The sequence below is a fragment of the Onychomys torridus genome, chromosome 9 (assembly GCF_903995425.1).
Source record: "Onychomys torridus chromosome 9, mOncTor1.1, whole genome shotgun sequence".
NCBI lineage: Eukaryota > Metazoa > Chordata > Mammalia > Rodentia > Cricetidae > Onychomys > Onychomys torridus.
This window is the reverse complement of record NC_050451.1, coordinates 58,429,801-58,449,485: the sequence shown is the minus strand read 5'-3', so window position 1 is coordinate 58,449,485 and position 19,685 is coordinate 58,429,801. Positions and strand designations below refer to the sequence as shown.

Below are 19,685 nucleotides of genomic sequence, written 5' to 3'. Positions count from 1 at the left end.
TGCCTGTGCTCTCCCTGCTTGCCAATCCTCAGTTCTCTCCAGAAGGCTCCAGAAGGCTCTAGAAGGCAGGCAGGCAGGCAGTGAGCTGCCACGGGTTGTGACTGAATGAAGGCCCTCTGCCAAGTTGGCAGGGCTCTGGCAAAGCTGTGGCAGCTCCCCCATGGCATCAGTTATAGCACACTAATGTTTTACTGGAAACTTTACTTGAAAATAAAATTCCAACAACACAGGTAAGACAAGCCTTGCTTTGAGGCCTGTGGATTAACGTATGACATTCTGTGTAGTAGACAGCTAGAAACAAAGTCCGTGTACCAGGGAAAGCTAAACACCCAGGGCTTGTCCCTAGCTGGACCTGCAGGGGACCAGCTTGGGTTATGTTGGCATGAGGGGCCTACCGCAGCAGAGGGACCAGAGTTCTGCTCCCCAGGGGAAGCGTCCCGTCACGAGGGGAGGGGATGGTGGGTTCCCTAGAGTAGGTCCTCTGGAGGTAGAGCTAAGGCCCCCAAGTTACACAGGAAGCACAGACCCTTCTAAAGGCTGAAGCTCCTGCTGGCCAGACAGGATAGCACATTCTGGACGGTTCTGGAAGTAAACAGGCCCCTGGGGTTTTTTCTACATAGCTTATCAGCGTTGGGCAGTGGGTAACAGCAGCCTGTGAGGCTCCCAATATCAGGCTCAAAGAAATGGAGACATTTAAGTCGAAGGACTGGCAAGGTAGAATAGTGGCCACCTGTCTCCAACTGGCAGACCATCGGGAGGTCCATGAGTCCATGCCTGCTAACAGCAAAGAGTATAGAGACGTCATCTGTGTTCCAAGGAGTCTGAGGACTCCTGAGGGACGGGCTCAGTCATCAGCCACGATGGAGAGGGCTCGGAGCTCACTTAGTTTGGCCTCATTTTCCCGCTCCCGCTGCTCGTCTGAGTGGCCTGGCTGGTCAAGCTGCTGGGTGAGGTCTCCGAAGATCTTATGCATTTCTGAGTAGTACACCACCTGGGGAAGAAGACAGAGTTGTGGGTAGGCACTGGACTTCGGTTCTCCACAGCACCCACTCTGAAGCAGCCGGAGTACAAGCAGGGCCGGAGTCTGGGGCTATGGGTTGCTTCTTGTTGAAGCGGGTTGGGGGCTCTCCCTTGTTCCATCACCACCTCCCAGATCTCACTCTATCACCCGCCAGCCTGGGGATGGGTGAACCACAGCTGAGGCTTTTGGGAACGTGTACTGCAGAGAAAGGTTTACAGTAGGGGAGTCAGTAGTTCCTTGGGGGGTGGGATTGTGATGGAAGCATGGCCCTTTAAACTCCTGGCTCCCCAAAACAGCTAGTATGGAAAGGGGACTATGCATCTGAAGGTGGCCGAGGGCAGGCCTGGGTTTACTGCCTTTCCTAAGCTAGAAGGAGCCAGGGGTTATTTGTCATGGAAAAAGAACATGGCAGACACAGTTCCCCAAGCCTTGAGAGCTGGTTCTGGAAGTCAAGTCAAGGGAGGTGACAGCTTCCCAGACTCCACCTCTCCCTGCTTTCGCTCCTGATCGCATCCAGGTTAAGCTGCCTAGATGAAAAGCCCCAGTGAGGGGGTGTGAGTGACAGGTCCAAGAGTGGAGGGCTTTCTCCAGATGGTAGATGATGACTTCTACAGAGGTCAGAGGCCATTTCTGCCTCAGTTTCCACTCCCTGACATGACAGCACACACTCATCAAAGTGTCCCACGTTCTATTCTTCAAGCACCTCAACTTTGAGACTGTCTCCAGGGTCGTCCTCCATTTGAGAAACTGGAGGATGGTGACCAGAGGGTGGGAGAGGTGTCCTAGGAAGTCTCCCCAGAAACCGCAGCTGGGGGCCCCCAATTCCTTGCCTGGTGAGTCACTGGGATGCTCACTTCTCCAATGACTAATAGCAGCCGCCGCCGCAGCCGCGCCTGAGGAGGACGCTGGCACAGGGAAAGTGGTAAACAACACTGGCTACCCTGCTGCTTGGCTTCCTCTAAGGGTCTGGGGTGGGGATGGTGGACAAAGGTCACTGGAAGCAGAGGTAGGTGTCATGGCAAAAGAGGGCAGGCCAACATCTCCCCTCTAAATCCACTCTTCATCCAAACAAAGGTGCGGCAGCTGGAGGGTGGCCCTTGTCTGCAGGGACAGCAGCCCCTTTCTGTCTCAGCCTCACTCCCTAGAGAGCACCGGACTGGAAACAGGGGTCACTAGCAAGTCTAGGCTCCAGGAAACCTTGCTTGGACTTCTTGATGTCAAGCATTCTAGCCCATGGCTTTGGGTGTCACCCAAAAGTGAAGGCTGGGAAGTGGGAATCAGGCTTTTCTGACCTTTCAGGCCTTTGTGACCAAGGGAGCAACAAGGAAATGATGGTGTCCACTGGAGGGCACCAGAGGTCCAGGCAAGACAAGCAGGGCAGGCAGAGCTTGGGGACAGGAAACCTTTAGCTTGGGAACCAGTTAGTGTTGGGGTCCTGAGCCAGCACCTGTGACCTGTTGCGGGAGTCCACGTGGAGACCTGCTCCTCACTCTGGTACCACTGGCTCTCCCACCACGCCAGTGGGGAGAACAATCCTAGCTAAAGTTTGCCTGAAGATGAATGGGGAGGGAGCAGGAGCAGCACAGCATCCCGTTTGGGCCCTCCACCCCAGTGGAGGAGACACTGGGCCGTGTCTTCTCTCGGGCGGCCACTCCCATACTAGCCTGCACTCCACTGTCTTTCCACTAGGGGGAGCATTATACCTAGTGGCCAGAATCTCAGAGCTGGTCCAGGACTCCTCCCTGGGAAGCTCAGTTAGGGTTCCTACTAATGGAGTTAGGGTCTCCTGCTAATGGAGGTCTCCCGTTGTGTCCTCAGGCATTCACTCTACTGGCCCCCCAAACACCTCTGCAAAAGACCTGCCCAGTTAAAGGGTGGCTAAAGATGCAGCCTGGGGTCTTGCTGCTTGAATGTAGGAAGAACTCAAGGGGTAAAGGGTTAAACAAGAAGGAACTTTGTCCATCATAGGGCTGGGATTAAGTGGATTTGGCAATGGAGGACGCCCAAGAGAAACTCCAGCACAACATCAGTGCTGGGCACCAGGGCTGACATGAATTCTCATAGTGCCTGGGCCGGGGAGGTGCTGCTGTCTGTGCAGAGCACAGCTACATCTAATGGGTTCCTACAAAGATCATTTCCAAGGGAAGAGCCTTGCCTCACCTGTGCCCGGATCAGGGCCTCGAAGCTGGGCTGGAAGTAGTCAAGTCGGCTGCTGTAGAACCGCGGCATCTCATCCAGGAGCTGCTTGTTCTTGGCTTCAAAGTCTTCCCGTACAGGCCGCAGCTCTTCTCGGGCCTGGGGAACAAGACCCTGGTGTCACTGAAGAGGGCAGGGTGTGGGGACAGCTAGTGTCCAGGGTCTGCTGGTCCCCAAGCGAGGCCCTCGTGGCAATGGTGGTTCTGTTACCCTCCTGCCTTCTCCCTCGGTACCTGGTGGAGCTTGGCCAGCACTGGGCCAGTCTTCTCCTTTTCCTCATACTTCTCCATCTTGGCCTGCAGCCTCCTGTAGTCTTGCAAGGCCTGCTCCCGCCGCTTCACTGCCATGTTGAGGCTCGGGAATACGCTGCCAAACCTGTTGGGCACAGCCTGGTTGGAAACAGGCTTGTCATGTGGAGGTCTATCTGACAGTCACTACTTACTTAGGAATGTGCATGACAGACCTACTATGTGCCAGAGCCACTAGGCCTGGAAGCTCTGGGCCTCGTGCTGGTAGACGCTATGGGGAGCAGCAGACAGTACTGACCCCAGTGGTGGGCTGTGAAGAAGAAGGGTGCTCTTTGTCTTGTGGCTGTCTCCCTACACACCCTGAGCCCCATCACAGAGAACGGCAGGCCTGGGATACTCCTGAATATACTAAAGAACAAACCAAACCAAACAAAAAGGGAAGGCCAAGGCCACAATCAGGTAGTAATGGTCCAGAAGGCCCGAGTGTCCAAGTTTGCCAGCACCTATCCTACCACATCACAGTGCCACTGACAGGTGAGAAAAAAGAATTAGAGTCTGGCTAAGGGTCCCTTCACACTGCAGAAACACAAATGCTTTGGTCTTCCCACTAAAAGAACAAAGGAAAAACCACACTTTAGGAAGACAGCCCTAGCCCCTCTTCCCAACATGCCTAAAAAGGAGCATGACACTCAGAGGCCATTTGGAGAGGGCTGCATTTGAAATGTTTTGGCAATTGAGTGTAACTATCATCACCAGAGCCACCTTTTCCCCATGGAGGGCCACTGTATCTTAGACAGTCAAGGGGAGAGCCACTTTTCGGGGGCCCAGGCAAGAGTAAACATTCTTCTTGACACAGATGAAGGGTGCGGGCGAGGCCACCCTGTAAGCAGCGCTTCTGGCAGTGAGAAAATGGGGTATGCAAAGCCTTGAGGGGCTGTAGCTGACCGTGGTGCTGTACAAGGCTTTCCTACCACACCATGAGGTGCCCACTGTGCCAGCCAGGAGCTCTGACAGCCTGGTACGATATGGATTCAATGCCTCTGGTCACTCAGGAGGAGAGACACTGTTGGTGACCTGGGACTAGAAGAGTCAGCTAATCCAGGAAGAGCCCAGGCAAACAGAAGCCAGGGGGATGGGATCTTGTCACTGGGCCCCCAGTCAGTGCCTGAGGCAAGCCTTCCACACACACCAGCGCTTAGAGAACATCTGAATGTCAGGGTAGGTTCTGACACCACAGGAGGAACTACTCCCAACCTCTCCTCCTTATAGGAAATGATTATGAATTCGGTACTTAAAAGCTTCCAGTAAGTCAGGGACACACAGATGAGAGTAAAGCATACTCCTGCTAGAGAACAGAGTGTAAACTCAGCCAGGCATCAGGGCACCCAAACATGCAACAGACTCAGGGAGCAGATCCGGGTGGAACCAAGGGCTTTGTCTCAAAGGTCACTAAAACCGGTTCCTGTAACTTAACCTTCTAAGCAGGCGCATCATTTTCCTGAAAATGCTAATAGTCCAAGACTATCAGAATTTCTCTGAAGCCTCAGCCACAGGACCTTCTGTATAGTAATCAAGACTTGATGAGGTGCTTTTAACAGGGAGAAGATGTGAACCCGTGTGGCTCTGTGCAAAATGGATGTGGGGAGCAGGCACCACCAGGTGACACTGGGAGGAGCCAGTCACATTGCCCACGTCAAGGCAGCTGTGCCTGGCCATTCAGCTGCTCTGGAGCCCCTGTCCCTTCCTGGGCAGCTGAGCAGTGTGTGGCTCAAGGGAACAGGTGCCTTGGGCCTGAGAACCTACCACCCCGCCCCTCCCTCTATCCCAAGAGAACAAAGGGTCCCAGCAGCTTGATCCTGTTGTCAAGTTGGCATCCTTGATGCCTGCTGCTTGGGTGGCCTCAGGGCCAAGAAAGAGAGACAGGCAAGAGGCAGAGGTGAAGTACTTTCCTGCCCAGGCCACACACTCTTTTTGCTCATTGGAACTCACCTCTGGGGACAAGGGAGACAGGGGTGGGGTGGGCATCACAAGAAACAAAGCAATGTGTGACTGGGATCCTGCAGGTGTGAAATGACCTTGGTGCAATGCTAGCTAGTCTCAGCACAACCTGGACATTGGCCCATGGTCCCAGTCCCTTTCCATGGTTGTCATCTTCAAGACCAAGTCACACCTACCAGGAACAGTAACACTACTAGTTCATGACCTGGCCAGCTCATGAAGGACCCACAATGGCAGCACAGGTCAAAGTGCAGAGCTGGGAGACCACGGCCACCACAGACCAGGGGTGACAGCCTTGGGGCATGTGGTCTTTACACATCATTCACTACCTAAAAGCACGGATTCCTGCTTAGGAGCCTGCAGGAATCAAGACCACCACCGTGTGCAGGTGCAAATGGTCCTGCTGTCCTGCTGGAGAATCCTGGCTCTTTGGGAACTCACATGTCTTCCTCATATCTGTCTCCTCCAGCAGTACTCACCAATCGAACAAAGATCTGCCCGAGATCTGAGCTTGGTTAGTAGCCTAGGCTCCTGTAGATGAATTGCTCACAGAGGGAAATCTGGGTAGCTTTGGGCCTAGGACTGGGAGTCCCTGAGACAAGGGACAGGTGTCATGTTCTTTTCATCTCAGGGGGCTACTAATGTCATAGGAAGAGTGCCTATCCTAAGGTGATGGAGGGCAGAACTCCTGCTCACTGTCCCACCAAGCCTCAATTTTGTATTTTCTACTTTTCAGCCTTGGACCAATGTTGCCAGTTACCTGATAGCAGGATCCACTCCAGATGTGGACTAATTTGGGTGCTGGTGCAGAAGTGAGGACAGCTCCAGGCTGGTCCCCTGTGGTGGGCTTTCCCAGCATGCTAATGGGACCTAATAGGGTTCCTGCTGACCTCCTGGCAACGATGATGCATGGGCTCAGCTCTCCTCAAGGCACAAAGCTTCCATTTCTACTGGCCTGCTCCAAAGACACACAGTAGAGAAGCCAGATCCTCTGCTGCCCCTTGACAAATTAGTGGAAAGAGACAGGCCGTATTCTGTTTCCTGGCCCTGCTCAAATCATACATCCTCAAGCACACTAACACTGCTTCTAGGTACCAACTCTACCACACTAAGGGACCAGACGGACTTAGGCCATGGGAGTGGCTGGGACATTGTCCCTGCTCAATATGGCAGTACACACGCCTGGGCTCAGTTGCCTGAGTCCCCTGTCTGTAAGTGCCTAAGACTGATGCACATTGATCTTCAAAGATGGGGGGGGGGGGCGCTAGGTCTACACCAGGGCTTCGGGGAGCTCAACCTAGGAGGTACCCATTTCTTGCCTGGCACAGGGTTCAACACCAGGCTTGCTCCCCAGGGAGGTAAAGCGTGGGGTGAGGAGAGAGTGGGGAGAAAGAGAGGCCGGCTGGGAGGTGGGTTGGGAGCAGCCGGCCTGGTGGGGAATGCCTGCCATTCCTCATCTGTGCCCACACAGCCGGGATCTTCCACCCACCAGGAAAGGGAAATTGAAAGCATCCCCATCCGACATGTGAACAACCCAGGGACTGGGGGATTAGAGACCAAGCCCCCTTTGCGGGGGATACTGGGGGCGACAGGGTGGCCATGATCTTCATTAGAGGACAGGAAAGCTGCAGTTTCCTGTTTCCGGTGCTGGGGTCCCTGGGAGCGTCTCTTCTGGCACAAGGCAGCAAGTGGGGAGGAGGGAACAGGCAGTGGTGGTTTATGTGGTCATGGGGGATTGTATTCTGGCTGTGGGCTGCACAAGCCAGCCAGGCCTGAGGCTCACACAGAGGTCAGCGGATCCATGGCGGAGATGGTGGCCGCCCCCTCTGCCACGCCCCCACCTTCCTGGCAGGTGGTGGGCTGCTAGCATGGTGGGAAGCAGCCGGGGTTTCTCTTCTCTACTTGGCTGCAGAAGCCAGGGATCCGATTTCAATGCCGCCTCGTTGGTTGTGAAATCGAGAAGGTAGTCAGCCCCCTACTTCTCTGAGCTGGCAGTCCTGCTAGACTCTGCCAACTCTGGGTGCCTGTGGCTGGGCCCCCTGCATCTCTGGCACAGCAGACTTCTCCGTGCCAGAGATCTTCTCTCTGTCTCTGAAATCCTTCCACCCAGCTCTGAACCTGTCTTGGAGAGCAGACCAAGTGAACAGCTCCTTCTGTACTCAGGGCCCCATGCAGGTCCTGTGGTTTGGGGATGAGCTCTGACCATGAGGCAGGGGTCCGAGAGCCCAAGCTGATGAGGCTGGGGTGGTGGGCATGGGCCAGGCGTGGCCTCAGGGCAGCTGCAGGTACTCTGCAGGCCCAGTGTTGGGAAGAAGCACGGACGAGGTTAGGAGGCTCTTCCTAATCCCACCCCTGGCCCGAACAGGGGAGAATAACAGCATTCCCCAACACCCCAAGACTGTACGATCAAAACCTACTCTTCATCTCCCTCCAGCTTGATCCTGGCCTAATGATAATGAAGCAGAGGCTCACTGCTTAGCCCTGGCAAGGCAGCTGCCAGGGACCACCACAGAAGAGGTAATAAAGTGCAGCTGCTGGCGCAGAGCGGGAGCCTTTCTGGGTCAGAGCAGGCTGGGAGAGGCTGGGAGAGGAAGCACTCAGGAGCTTCAAGGCAAGGCTTGGGCCAGCCTCCTCCCCTGGGGACCCACAGGACAAGCCTGTCTGATCCTTGACCAGGGCCTGCAGGACCAAAGGCAGACTCTCACAGAACTCCTTGCTCCCGCAGGTCACGAGTGAGAGGACCTTCCCAAGCAGGATGCGGTGGCTGCTGCTGCTGCTGCTGCTGTGCCCTTCCCCATGTGTGGCCACCCCCATGTTTCCAGAGTGCTGCAGGCAGCTGCATCCCAGGCCGGCTGTGAGATGAAAGGCCTTGATCATGTCTGCTGAGTGCTGGCCAGGCTCTCTGCTAGCTGAAATCAGCCAGCATTGGGCCTCACGGGGCCCAACCAAAGGCAAAGGGGAAGGAGCCTAAAGACCACCGGGGCAGTGTCTGGCACCATGGACATTGGCAGATCCCTTCCCCTACACACCGACTAGGCCGTGCTGGTGCTCTGGAGCAACCAGGAGCTTCAACCATGGGACACGATGTATGGCTGGTGTCCCTGTTGTTTCTTGTCATGGGAAGGTGGGGACATGCTGCTAGACATGCTCCTTGGTTCCCAAGGGGCTAGCTGATCTGCTTTCCCCACAAGTGCCCTGAGGCCCATTTCCTTGGATAACCTTACTTACTTTTTCAGGGGTTCAATCACTGTCTTTTGGATCTGGTTCACCTGTTGAAAGAAGAATCAAATGGTATCCGAACTGAGTTATCGAGACTCTTCTTAAAAGAGGAGGCTCCAGGTTCCTCGGAAGTCCGAATCCTGAGAGCCGGACAAGGGGGATGTGGTGGGATAGGCAATATAGTATCTGTATTCTCCAGCCAGAGGGGGTGGAGAGGCCAACCAGGATACCTGAAGGCCACATCTAGGGCTGGGTCTGGTCTCAGGCCATGCTCTTCCTGTCAGTGCTACTGGCACACGTTTGTAATGGTTTTGCTCAGTGTGGAGGGTTGGGTGGGCAGAGCTGCCCTACAGAGCGTGGCTGCTGTAAGCACCTCCTGGCTTCACTGTGGCTCCTCAGTGACATGCCTCACAGGAGACATGGGCAACTGACCAGCCTGGTTTGGGAAGAGCTGGGCTTGGGGAAACCCCAGCACTGCTTATGACCCATGGGCACTGCATCTAGGTAGAGCCAAGAGGAAGGGCTGAGCACTGGCCACAGGCCACAAGATCTGGTCACCTTCTCCTGGTTGAAGGCGTCCATCCGCTTCATAGCTGTGTCTAGGGCTGACACCATGTTCAGAAAGTCCTGGTCCTGCTCGCACAGCGGGTTGGAGAGGAGGTCCAGGGATATCTTCACAGCAGATTTAGACATGGCTGTTAAAGAGGTGGAAGCAAGCTCTGTGAGTTCCCAGAGGGCCGGGTTTCAAGGTCTCCTTGGCCTTCCTTGACCTCCTATGGCCTAGAGGTCTGACCTGGTCACCTCTTCCTATGCCACGGCTACCAGAACATTGAGGTTCCAGAAAGCCATGTGACATGTTCCTCAGTGTTTCCCACAACTCCTAGCCATGAAACACTATCACTGGATAGCAAAAACTCCTAGGCTGTTCCAGGACCAGGTGGCTGGAAGCTGTATAACACATTTCTGCTCCAAAGACGCTAACTCAATAGTCCCAGACTACAAGAACCTGTATTGTAGGTGGACCCTCTCCTGTCCTCTCCTGTACACCAGGGCCAGTCCACTCATCAGGACTGGGCAGAGGGTGACCACCTGAGATGCTGTGGGCTGTCTGGAAGTCACAGGCAACACTGAGGAGAATGGAGACCCACTGCTAGCCTTGAGGCTCTGGATCTTGGGCTTGCTTTTAGCTTTCCCCTATGTGCACATGAAATTGTAGAGGGGTAGGTCGAGGGCCTAGAGAAGGACCAGGCTGGCTCAACACTGTCCACACCAGTTTCTGAGTACCAGAGCAGAAGACAATTCTGCACGTGATCTCAGTCCAAAGGCCGAGGAGCGGCAGAAGACAGAGTTTTGTTACTGTAGTTTTACACTGTGCTGTGTGCTGTAGCCTAGGCTGGCCTCACTGCAGCCCAGATGGCCTCCAATCTGCAGTGACCTCTGCCTCAGCCTCCTCAGTGGTGGGATTCCAGGCATGCCCTACCACACTTGGCTGGAGTTTATTTTGTTTATTATCACTTGAGTGCCACAGCACTTGAGATGCTATTGATTTTAAGGCACACGGATACTGTATGAACCACTAAGAAAGAAAAAAAAGAAGATGCCAACCTTGAGAACTGTGGTCTCAAGGACATTCAACTGAAGGAGGGTCTTAGAGCACATGAAAGGGGAGCCATCTCCCAGCTGGTTACAAGTGGGGCCTTCTTTGCCATCCCAGCAGTGAACAGGCAGCTCATGCCCAGTGGCAGCTCTCTGGGAGGGCCTTGACACTCTAATGTGGGAGAGAAGCCCAGACCCTGCCAGAGGTGCCTGTCACACCCGGGCCCTCCCATAAGAGGCTGTGCCTACTGGGCTGCCCAGAATGCCATAGAAGCTGGTAGGGGTTAGTCACCAAGCAAAGGGGAAAGGTGAACTTGCCAGAAACGTTGACTCAATGGAGGAAGAAGAAACATTTATGAAGTGATCACAAGCAGCATAGTCAGAAGACAGTAAAGATCTGCACAGAACTGCAAACATTTCTGAAACCACACGAAGCCAATGCGCTGTATGTGCTTAGGCCACTGCCCTGGGCATAGCTAGGTCTGAAATCTAATCCCATACACCCGTTCTTGGTCCCTGTTCCAGGTAACAGCCTTTCTCCCCTGCAGACTGGGTGGTGCTGGGTCCGTGGCCCATATGGCAGCTCCTGAGATCAGCAGTCTTTGAATTTTAGGGAAAAATCTTAAGACCTTCTCTTGTGTTTCTGAGGTCCCAATACAGCTTTCAGATGAAGCCCCCAAAAGTCCTCAGAAACCAATCACTCTGAAAACTCTGGAAGTCATATAATTTTTCTAAATGGAAGATTCTCTTTTCAGAGCCTGTCCTGGGGCTTGGGAGAATCTGAGGTCACAAAAGGCATAGCTCATTTTCCTCAGCTGTTGGGTCGGTGGCTCTAAGTATGTTCCTAGTCTTACTGTACCAGAGTCACAGTTCAGTGGAGACACATTTCCAGGCCTTGTTCTGGGCTTCAGAATGCTAAGGCCAGGCCTGGATATCCTGTGCCATCACCAGCCCATTGGCGACACTGCTGTCATCCATGTGACAGACCCTGAATGCAGACCGCGTCTACTTGGTTGTCATGTCTCACTATGAAACCAAATCCTGCACTCCATTTCTACTCTAATACTCAGCTGTCTGGGGAGCAGGTCCTGTCACTCCCTTGCTGGAAGGCAGTGGGGAGTGACGCAAAGGCCCTCCATGTAAGTCAGACCCAAAATACATCTAACAGACCAGCTCCCAAACCTGACCCCTGGCTCAGGACAGGCCTACTCTGGAGACAGGGGGATCCAGAAAGTGAGGTGGGAGTCATGTTCAGCCCAGCCCATAACCTTGGTGTTGGCAGGGAAGCTTTGGGGAACAGACCAAGAAGGCTGGCCTTCTGAGCATGGGAGGGCAGTTTCTGCAAGGCCTTTGGCAGTAGCAGCTGCTCCCCAGGAAGACATTTATTTCTCTCTCTGATCTGAAGCTGTTCAAAGTGTCTATTGAAGGAATAAAGACGGTGTAAGCAACCAGCTGAGGCCTAGTACCAGTGATCATGCTGCTCCCAGTCAGAGCTTTATACCAAACACACAACTGCACCATCACCACAAGCCACGGGGCCGACACCAGCAATGAGGGTATTTCCCAGACAAGGCACCGTGAGGTTAGGGGCAGTGTTGGCTTAGGGACTGTTGGGCCTGTGCTTGGCGAGGACAGTAAGGGGACACTCAGTGACAGAGCCTCAGTCACTGGGCCCTTGGGCCTAGCTCTTCCTGAACAAGTCTCCTCAGCCAAGAGCCCTCCCTAGTCCTGAGTGTTTGCTGGCCCCTGCTGGCCCCTCACCCAGGCCTTTCTGTGCCCTCTGTCGTGACGGAATGGTCCTGAAGTTTGTCTGGCTTTCCCTGGCGACTCTGCGGCTCAGCCCCTGCTGTTGCCGTGGGAGAGCCACACTGCCCACTTCTGCCAGGAAGGTCATGCTGCCTTTTCTCTCCGTCCCTGCCACCGGGGCAGGGAAGGGACTTGCCATAGCAGCTTCTGCTGGCTGTAATACCATCCTAACAGGACCCTGGAGCATCTGCTCCCATGCCCAACCAAGCAGGGGTGAATTAGAGAGAAAGACCTCTCTCCGGCTTCTTCTTAGGTGTGGTGTTTTCTGAGCACAGTGACTTGTGAGCTGGCCCCGAGGGTCTGAGGAAACAGGGCATCCTCTGCTCCACCGGCCTCGGCAGATGCAAGGCAGGGCCGCTTACCCAGGTCGGCGTCTGTGCTTTTCTTCATGTCCTTCTGCAGGCGCTTGGTTTGCTCCTCCAGCCTGAAAGGCAAGGAGCACGTGGGTACCTAGCCTCCCCGCGCTAGGGCCTCACTCCTCTGCCACAGGTGAGCCTAGCAGGGAGGGAAGCCGCTCTCTGTGCAGTGTCTGCCACAGAGGCCCATCACCCAGAGCCTCTGCACTAACGACCTTCCCAGAGCCAGGCTCCTACAGAGCTGTCTTCGGTTCCTAGCTGCAAATGGACAAAGGGTACAGAGGCTCCCTGGCTGAGCCTGACCTGGCCAGGTGGGGGCAGGGCAGGTAGGCCTGGCAAGAAGCGTGTGCCCCAGCAACCTCCCATCTCACCCTTGTGGGGTTTACTCACTGCTGCACTTTTCCATACTCCCGTTCAAAGTCTCTCTCCACCTGTAAGGAGAGAGATAGCTCAACCAGTGGGGTAATGACAGCATGACGGAAAAAATCTCCCAGCTCACTGAAACTCGCTCCACGCCCTCCCCCGCAGCCTGCAGCAACCGCACTGTCCAGTCCCTACACGCTCCAGCGGATCATTAGCAACAGTGTCCCTGTGTTCCCAAACTAATGAAGTGTTTGACTTAGGGAGAAGGCCTCTCCTCCCAGAGGGGCCAAGCAGGCAAGCTGGCAAGTCTCAGCGGACTGTGCCTTGGCTCTGTCACCCCAGAGTGAAGGTACTGTTAGTGCCCTTTCCTCATCCCAACTCGGATGGCCATCAAGGTGATTGACAAGACGAGACCCCACCTAGGAGTCAGCAGGGCACCAAGGAAGAGGCAAGTCTGGAGTAGCGGGGGTTCTGTCACGTGTTAGCTGTGAGGCCTGAGCAAGTGACTTCCCTTCTTAGCCAGAGCTTTCTCATAGACCCACAGACAATCTCACAGACTGTCCAACAGACAATCTGCTGTTGGACCTCAGGCACATCGAAAAAGATCTTGTGTAGGACATCTGGTGGGAGCCTGTTTCAGAATGAAGGGGCCCTGCACCTGAGCCTTCAAGGTGTGCATTTCTGGGAGTGTCCAACCTGTGGCCCACATGCAAGGCTAGATAAGAATGTAGCCTGGCACAAAATTGTAAGCTTATGAAGTTATGAATATTTTTGTAATTAAAAAAATTTAGCAGTGGTAGCACACGCCTTTCATCTCAGCACCAGAGAGGCAGAGGCAAGCAGATCTCTGTGAGTTCAAGGCCAGCTTGGTCTACAAAGCAAGTTCCAGGACAGCCAGGGCTACACAGACTCAGACAAACAAACAATCCGCCCCCCCCCCAATTCATTATTACTATCATTGTTGTGTTTATGATGTATATGTGAATGTAGGCATAGTGTACCCATGGAGGTCGAGGACAACTTTTAAGAACTGGTTCTCTTTGCCCGGTGGGTTCTGGTGATAAGAGGCTCTTAAGCCTACAGAGCACGTGCTTTTACCTACAGAGCCACCGCGCTGGCCTGCACTTTACGTGGGGAGCAGTGATTTAAGTGTGTGGTTTTTGAAAGTGAACTTTGCAGATGACAATGCCATGTCATGAGATCAAAAGGTTGACCTAGCCTAGTTCTCTCTCCCCAGCATGTGGTACAGGAAGGCAGTAGAGAGGAGGGAACAGAGGCAGCTGGGAGACGGACTTGGAAATGGACAGTCTGGTACCTTTGAGCTGTGTGCTCACTGCTCATTGGTCATCTGAGCACTTGCCACTGCTATAGCCTTGCTGTCTCACTTGCTCGGGGGAAGGTAATACATGGCTAGGTGCCCAGCCCACAGCGGTGATTACAGAACGCACATCCATGTTCTCGTCTCGTTCGCTGGGCATGGGAAGGCCACAGCAGCCTGGAGATGCAGACCGGGATGCACAGAGTAGCAGCCAAAAGGACTTGAGAAATGGCAGCCGATGTGGCTAAGTATGGAACCTCATGCTAGGCAGTACGGCATAGCTGTGGCCTTCATAGCCCAGAGGATGTGGCTGCTGAGTGTCTTATTTTTCTTCATATTAGCATTACTTCCAAAAGGATAAAATGAAAACTAAGTGTTTCTTGGCCAGAACCAAACTCTCCTGGAGACACAGTAGGCCCTTGCTCTTTTGGGGTGGTGGGGGCTGAGCCCCGCAATGCTGCCTTTGGCTCCCAGCCTTCTCTTTTGCAATGCCTGAGCGTGCTGATGTGTGTGGGATGTCAGAGAGCACCTGGTTTGCCTGGCTGGGGACTGCTTGGGCTTGTACAAAGGGGCCTTCAAGCTCCCAGCCAGGTGGGGTTGTTCAGGGGGAGCAGAAGCTCCCAGTCTCTGGGAACAGAAGCTTGTCGGGGTGGCCACATGCTCTTTCTGCTTGATGCCAATCCAGGCCACCTCACAGGAGCTTGGAAACACTACCTCTCCTGATTCCAGGAGCCATGGTGCAGCTCATGGGTCCCTCATCTTTCTCCCCAGAAGACAGAACCACTTGGGGTAGGACCAGAATTCAAGGCCCTCAGATTACGGCTGATAGAATAAAGGACACAATGGAGTTACATTCCGAGCTGCAGGTCTTCTAAGAGCCAAGTGGAAAAGATCTGAACATTTTTGAATGCTTGGTACCTTTGCCAAAAGGCAGCTGGAGGCCAGTCAACAATGCAAGTGTAAAAACATGTGCAGGGATTGTCAGGGGCTGGGGCTGGGTCGGGCTGCTGAAGGGCAGCCGAGGGAGCACCAAGCCCCAGATGATGCTCCCTGCATTCTCCTGGGTCCAGGGTGCAAGGGCAATGCCTAGGCTAGCCTGCCCAGCAAGAGCTCGGCATTTGCTAAGTGAGGGAACAAGCTGAGTTCCTTCCAAACTCGAATTCCTGGTAAAGGGGAAAAGGAGGCCGCGGGCAGGCCTGGGATGCTGGATGCCAAGGCTAAGGTGTGTCAGGTCAAAGTGAGGCAGAGAAAGCAGTCTGAGAGCCACACGAGGATGTTATGGGTGGACAAACGCTCCAGGGCTAACAGGAATTAGAGAGGCTGAAGTCTGGAATCTTCCCCCACTGGACAGGCTCAGTGTGGCTACTTGTCTTTGCCCCGGTTTTGCAATGCATCTGCCTGGCTAGGAACCTTGGCTTGTGTCTTTCTATGTGCACAAGACCCAGGGAACCCTTGTTTGGAGGGCATGGGAAACTGTCTCCAAGAGCTCCCTTGTCCTCCATGAGAGGGTGTGTGTGTGTGTGTGTGTGTGTGTGTGTGTATGTGGCGTGTGGGTGTATGTATGTGTGGTGGTATGTATGTGCATGTGATGTATATGTATGTGGTGTGTGTGTGTGTGTGTGTGTGTGTGTGTGTGTGTGTGTGTGTATGTATGTATAGTGTCTGTGGTGAGTATGTATGCATGCTGTAAGTGTATATGTATGTGTGTGTTTCTGGGTTTGTGTTCTTTCTCCATGCTAAGACACTCTGAGGCTCCAGAGGGGACTAACAGAAGTTGGATCAGGAGGTAGGAGCTATGGTCCTTGTCACAGTGTCAATGGTTAGCAAAGAACACGCCATTCCTGCCCCAGCCTCAACAATCATGGAATGCATGTTGGGAACCTGAACACAGGCAGGGAGTAAGAGCAAAGACAATGTTCTCTTTGTGGCTGGCAGCTGGGTACTCTGAGCCAAAAACCTCCCAAAACTCCCTCAAGATAACATGAACATTTCTTCCCATGACAGGGGTGCCATAACTTCTAATAACCTGGGCAGCTACATCTGTTCCTATCCCATAGTGCGTCACCAGCGTCCAGGGACAGCTGCCAGAGATTTGGAGACATCTGCACAGCCAGGCCTGTGCTAGGGTTAGAGAGGTGAGCAAGAACCAATCCAGAAAAGGCAGGATCTTGCTACCTATGCTGAAGCACCTGGGAGCTGAGGAGAATAGGCTGAGCAGATGAAAACTCCATTCTAAGCCATCCCTCAGCTTTCATTGTTGGTGAAAGATCAAAGGCCTAGCCCACAACTTCACTGCACCTCGGAGTGGAGCTGCTGGGACAGGCTGAGTCCTTGATGGCTTTGGAGAAAGCCAGACCAGCTGTCGGGGGAGCTCCTTACAGCTCCTTACAGTCCAGACCCTGGACTAAGTGTCTTATATGCATTGGCTTGTGTGAGACTCTTCCTATGTGGCCAAGGAACTGGGGTTACCTTTACCTTGTACACGAGAAAGCTAAGGCTCGGAGAGGCCAAGGCATGTGCCAAAAGTCACAGATAACACAGAGGTAGGAATCCAGGAAGTCAGTCTCTAACCTAGCTCCTTAACTGGACACTTGCTCCATTTGGGGGAGGGGACAGCACAGACTAAAGGATGACAAGTCCCCAGCAAGAACACAGACAGCATAGGGAAGGGTCAAGGGAAGCTATGGGGTGGGGGAGGGTCCTGTTCTTTCCTGGGAATCTTTGCTATTCCTCAAAGTAAAGGATCTAGGATCCCCTACCATGATGGATTGACATCCCTGGAACCATAAGCCAAAATAAACAATTCCTCCCTTTTAGCCCCCTTCCCCCAGGAACCAAGACTTTTCCACCAACATTCTCTGGCAAGGAGCTGGGAAGTGCACTGTGGTCCATCCTGCTCTGTGGGGATCAAAGCTCCATCGAGGAAAGATGAAAGTCTTGGTGGAGGGAGGGATTTTTGTTTTCTTGTTTGCGGTGGTGAACAAAGTTGGGGGAAAAAAAAAGACACTTTTCAAAACCACTTCTCTTTTGGGTCTGCTGGGATTACTCTCTGGAGGCTCACAGCCACACCCTCCACTTGGAGCCCAGCATTTGCACACCCAGACTTCCAGGGTTTAGCTGGGAGGCTCCACAGATGGTCAGTCATGGAGGCGACACCGAGTCTGTTACAACTGGCCTTTGCATGAGGCAGAGGGCGACTCTTTTAAGTTGAGCCCAGCTCCTTCCCTGTGACCCAGCTTTGGACTTCCTGAAGATAGAGGCATTGGTCACATGAGCTGGACTTCCTGCCAAACCAACGCGGGCTCTTTTCTCTAGCTCTGCGGAGGAGCTGAGGAGAGGAGGGGAGAGACAAAGAGGGTAGCCATTGGAGCTCAGGGGATGGGCACAGGGGCCTCTACTGCAGAGGCAGTCCTGGACCTTGAGCTATCAGGACAGAGTATGGGGGCTGGAGAGACGGCTCAGGGGTCAAGAGCACCGGCTGCTCTTCCAGAGGACCCAGGTTCAATCCCCAGCACCGACATGGCAGCTCACGACTATAACTCTAGTTCTGGGGGACCTGACACCCTCACATAGACATACATGCAGGTAAAACACCAATGCACATAAAATAAATCTTAAAAAGAAAAGGAAAAAAAAAAACCCAAAAGACCCCAAGGCCTCACTTGTGTGTAAGTGGCTGCAGAGGTCACTCGGGACAGACGGCTGCATTGCAGGAGCAGCCCAGAGCATAGAGGAAGAGTGACCAGAGCCACAGACCCGGATGCTAACTGCAGCTCTCCAGGGGGGATTTTCAGATCTGACACCACCTTCACCACTCTATGGAAAAACCGACAGTGGGGCCAGATGAGGTCCATGGGCTTTTAGCGCTAACGTTCCAGGATCCGTGGCTCTTCCCCTCCCATTTTAGACAGAAAACAGGAATAAACACCATGGGTTCAAAGGTGGGTAGGTGTTACCATTGCACAGAGTGACTGAATCATGGCAGATATACCAATCTGTGCAAACAGAAAGGTGTGGGCCACCTGCAGAAGCTGCCTGGTCTTTTAGGTAGTTGAGGTGGGACAAAGAAAGGCTTTGGGTACTATCATGGTATGAATATTCAGGGAGTAGTGTGTGCTCCAGAGTTCTCCGAGGAACAGAACAGCTCCAAAGTCGGGGAAGCAACCAACAAGGACTCTGGTTCTAGAACCGTATGACTGGGAACAAGACCCAGGGTGCTGACCTTCCAGCTCCCAAAGGTGCATTGTCAGTGCTCGGGGTCTGGCCTGGGAATTAGCTCACTGACAGAGTACTTGCCTAGCATGCCCAAGGCCTAGTTCACAATCTCCAGTCCTGAGAGAGAAAAACCCAGAAGGCGGAGGTTCCATGCAGAGGTGATGTGAGGCACAACTGAATCCCAGGGCATAAGAACTGCGTTACTCACTGTTTTGGGGACAATCTGTTTCTTGGGCTGCCCGATCTTAAATGGGATCCTGTAAGAGGGAGAGACAGAGGGACGCCGTGAGACATGGGGAAGGCTGGATGGCAGGAAGGGTGCATGGAAGGGATTAACACTTGGTGTCTCCCCCCCCCCCCATCCTCATGGGGCATGTGAGCCAACAGTACCCAGTTTGATTCTGGGACAGATCATGCTCCATGCCAGCTTTCTTGGTCATTCCCATTAGCAGTCTGTCACTTGAACACACTGGGAAAGTGGGGGAGGGAGACATCTTGAGGCTCTGCAACCCTTGCTTTGAGGAGCTAGTGAGTGAGAAACATGGCTCCCTGTAACAGCTATCATTCTTGAAAACATGTCCTCAAAAAACGCCACAAACAACATCCCTCATCGTCTGTAAGGCGGATTCAGCGTCCCCACAGGGGCTACAATGTATCTTGTAGGGTTTCTGGGGATGCTAAGGAGAGAGGATAAATCAAGGAGCATTTATAAGTGGCTAAAAACTGGACAGGATGAAATGTGGCAGACTTGGTAAAGAATCTGCCCAAGCCTGCCTTGAACTTGCTAAGAAGCTTGCTTACCAGGTTCCCATGTTAATTTGGAAGAGGCTAGACCTCACATAAAGGAGATCATGGGGCTGGGGCTCAGGAGTGGAGCCTCAGGCCAGCTTCCATCTACTCCAGCAGGCTGCTCTATGCCTCTAGCGGCTGCCCTGGGGCCCTTTCTTGCTCTCAGGAGTGAGCAGATTGACACAGGCAACTGAGAGATCTCGTCCAGGTCCTGAGGACAGGACAGGGACGCTGTTAGTCTGTGCTGGTGGCCAGGTGAGAACACGGACACGGTTCGTCCCAGTGTGAAAGAAACGGTAATGTGTCTCCCCTAACTGGCCTGTCCCTAGGCCGGAAGTGACTTAGGGACCAGCTCTGGTTAGAAGCCCCCCAACAGCCTCCCCTTACTCTCCTCGCTCCTGGGCCGATGGTGCCAGTGCCGTTCTGACCAACCCTAAGGCTCCGTTCCCATCCTTCCTTTCACTCATTCTCCCGCGCCCGCCTCCACCTGGCCCAAGCTGACCAACACTGCCGCTAACCCCAACGGTATAATTAACCACCGATAATAACCCCCAGACAGC

General features: G+C 53.7%; 1 protein-coding gene across 1 annotated transcript in view; it reads right to left on the bottom strand.

Annotated features, from left to right (window-relative positions):
* Window positions 1–181: 181 nt before the first annotated feature.
* Window positions 182–19,685, bottom strand: part of Bin3 (bridging integrator 3) — a 40,686-nt gene continuing 21,182 nt past the window's right edge. The window contains exons 2-9 of the mRNA XM_036199231.1: window positions 18,545–18,593; window positions 12,831–12,871; window positions 12,447–12,508; window positions 9,241–9,377; window positions 8,692–8,732; window positions 3,451–3,592; window positions 3,182–3,316; window positions 182–991 (exon numbers count right to left, since the gene is read on the bottom strand). Of these exons, the coding sequence (XP_036055124.1) occupies window positions 845–991; window positions 3,182–3,316; window positions 3,451–3,592; window positions 8,692–8,732; window positions 9,241–9,377; window positions 12,447–12,508; window positions 12,831–12,871; window positions 18,545–18,593 (754 nt within the window). The 3' untranslated portion in view covers window positions 182–844. The remainder of the gene's footprint in view (window positions 992–3,181; window positions 3,317–3,450; window positions 3,593–8,691; window positions 8,733–9,240; window positions 9,378–12,446; window positions 12,509–12,830; window positions 12,872–18,544; window positions 18,594–19,685) is intronic.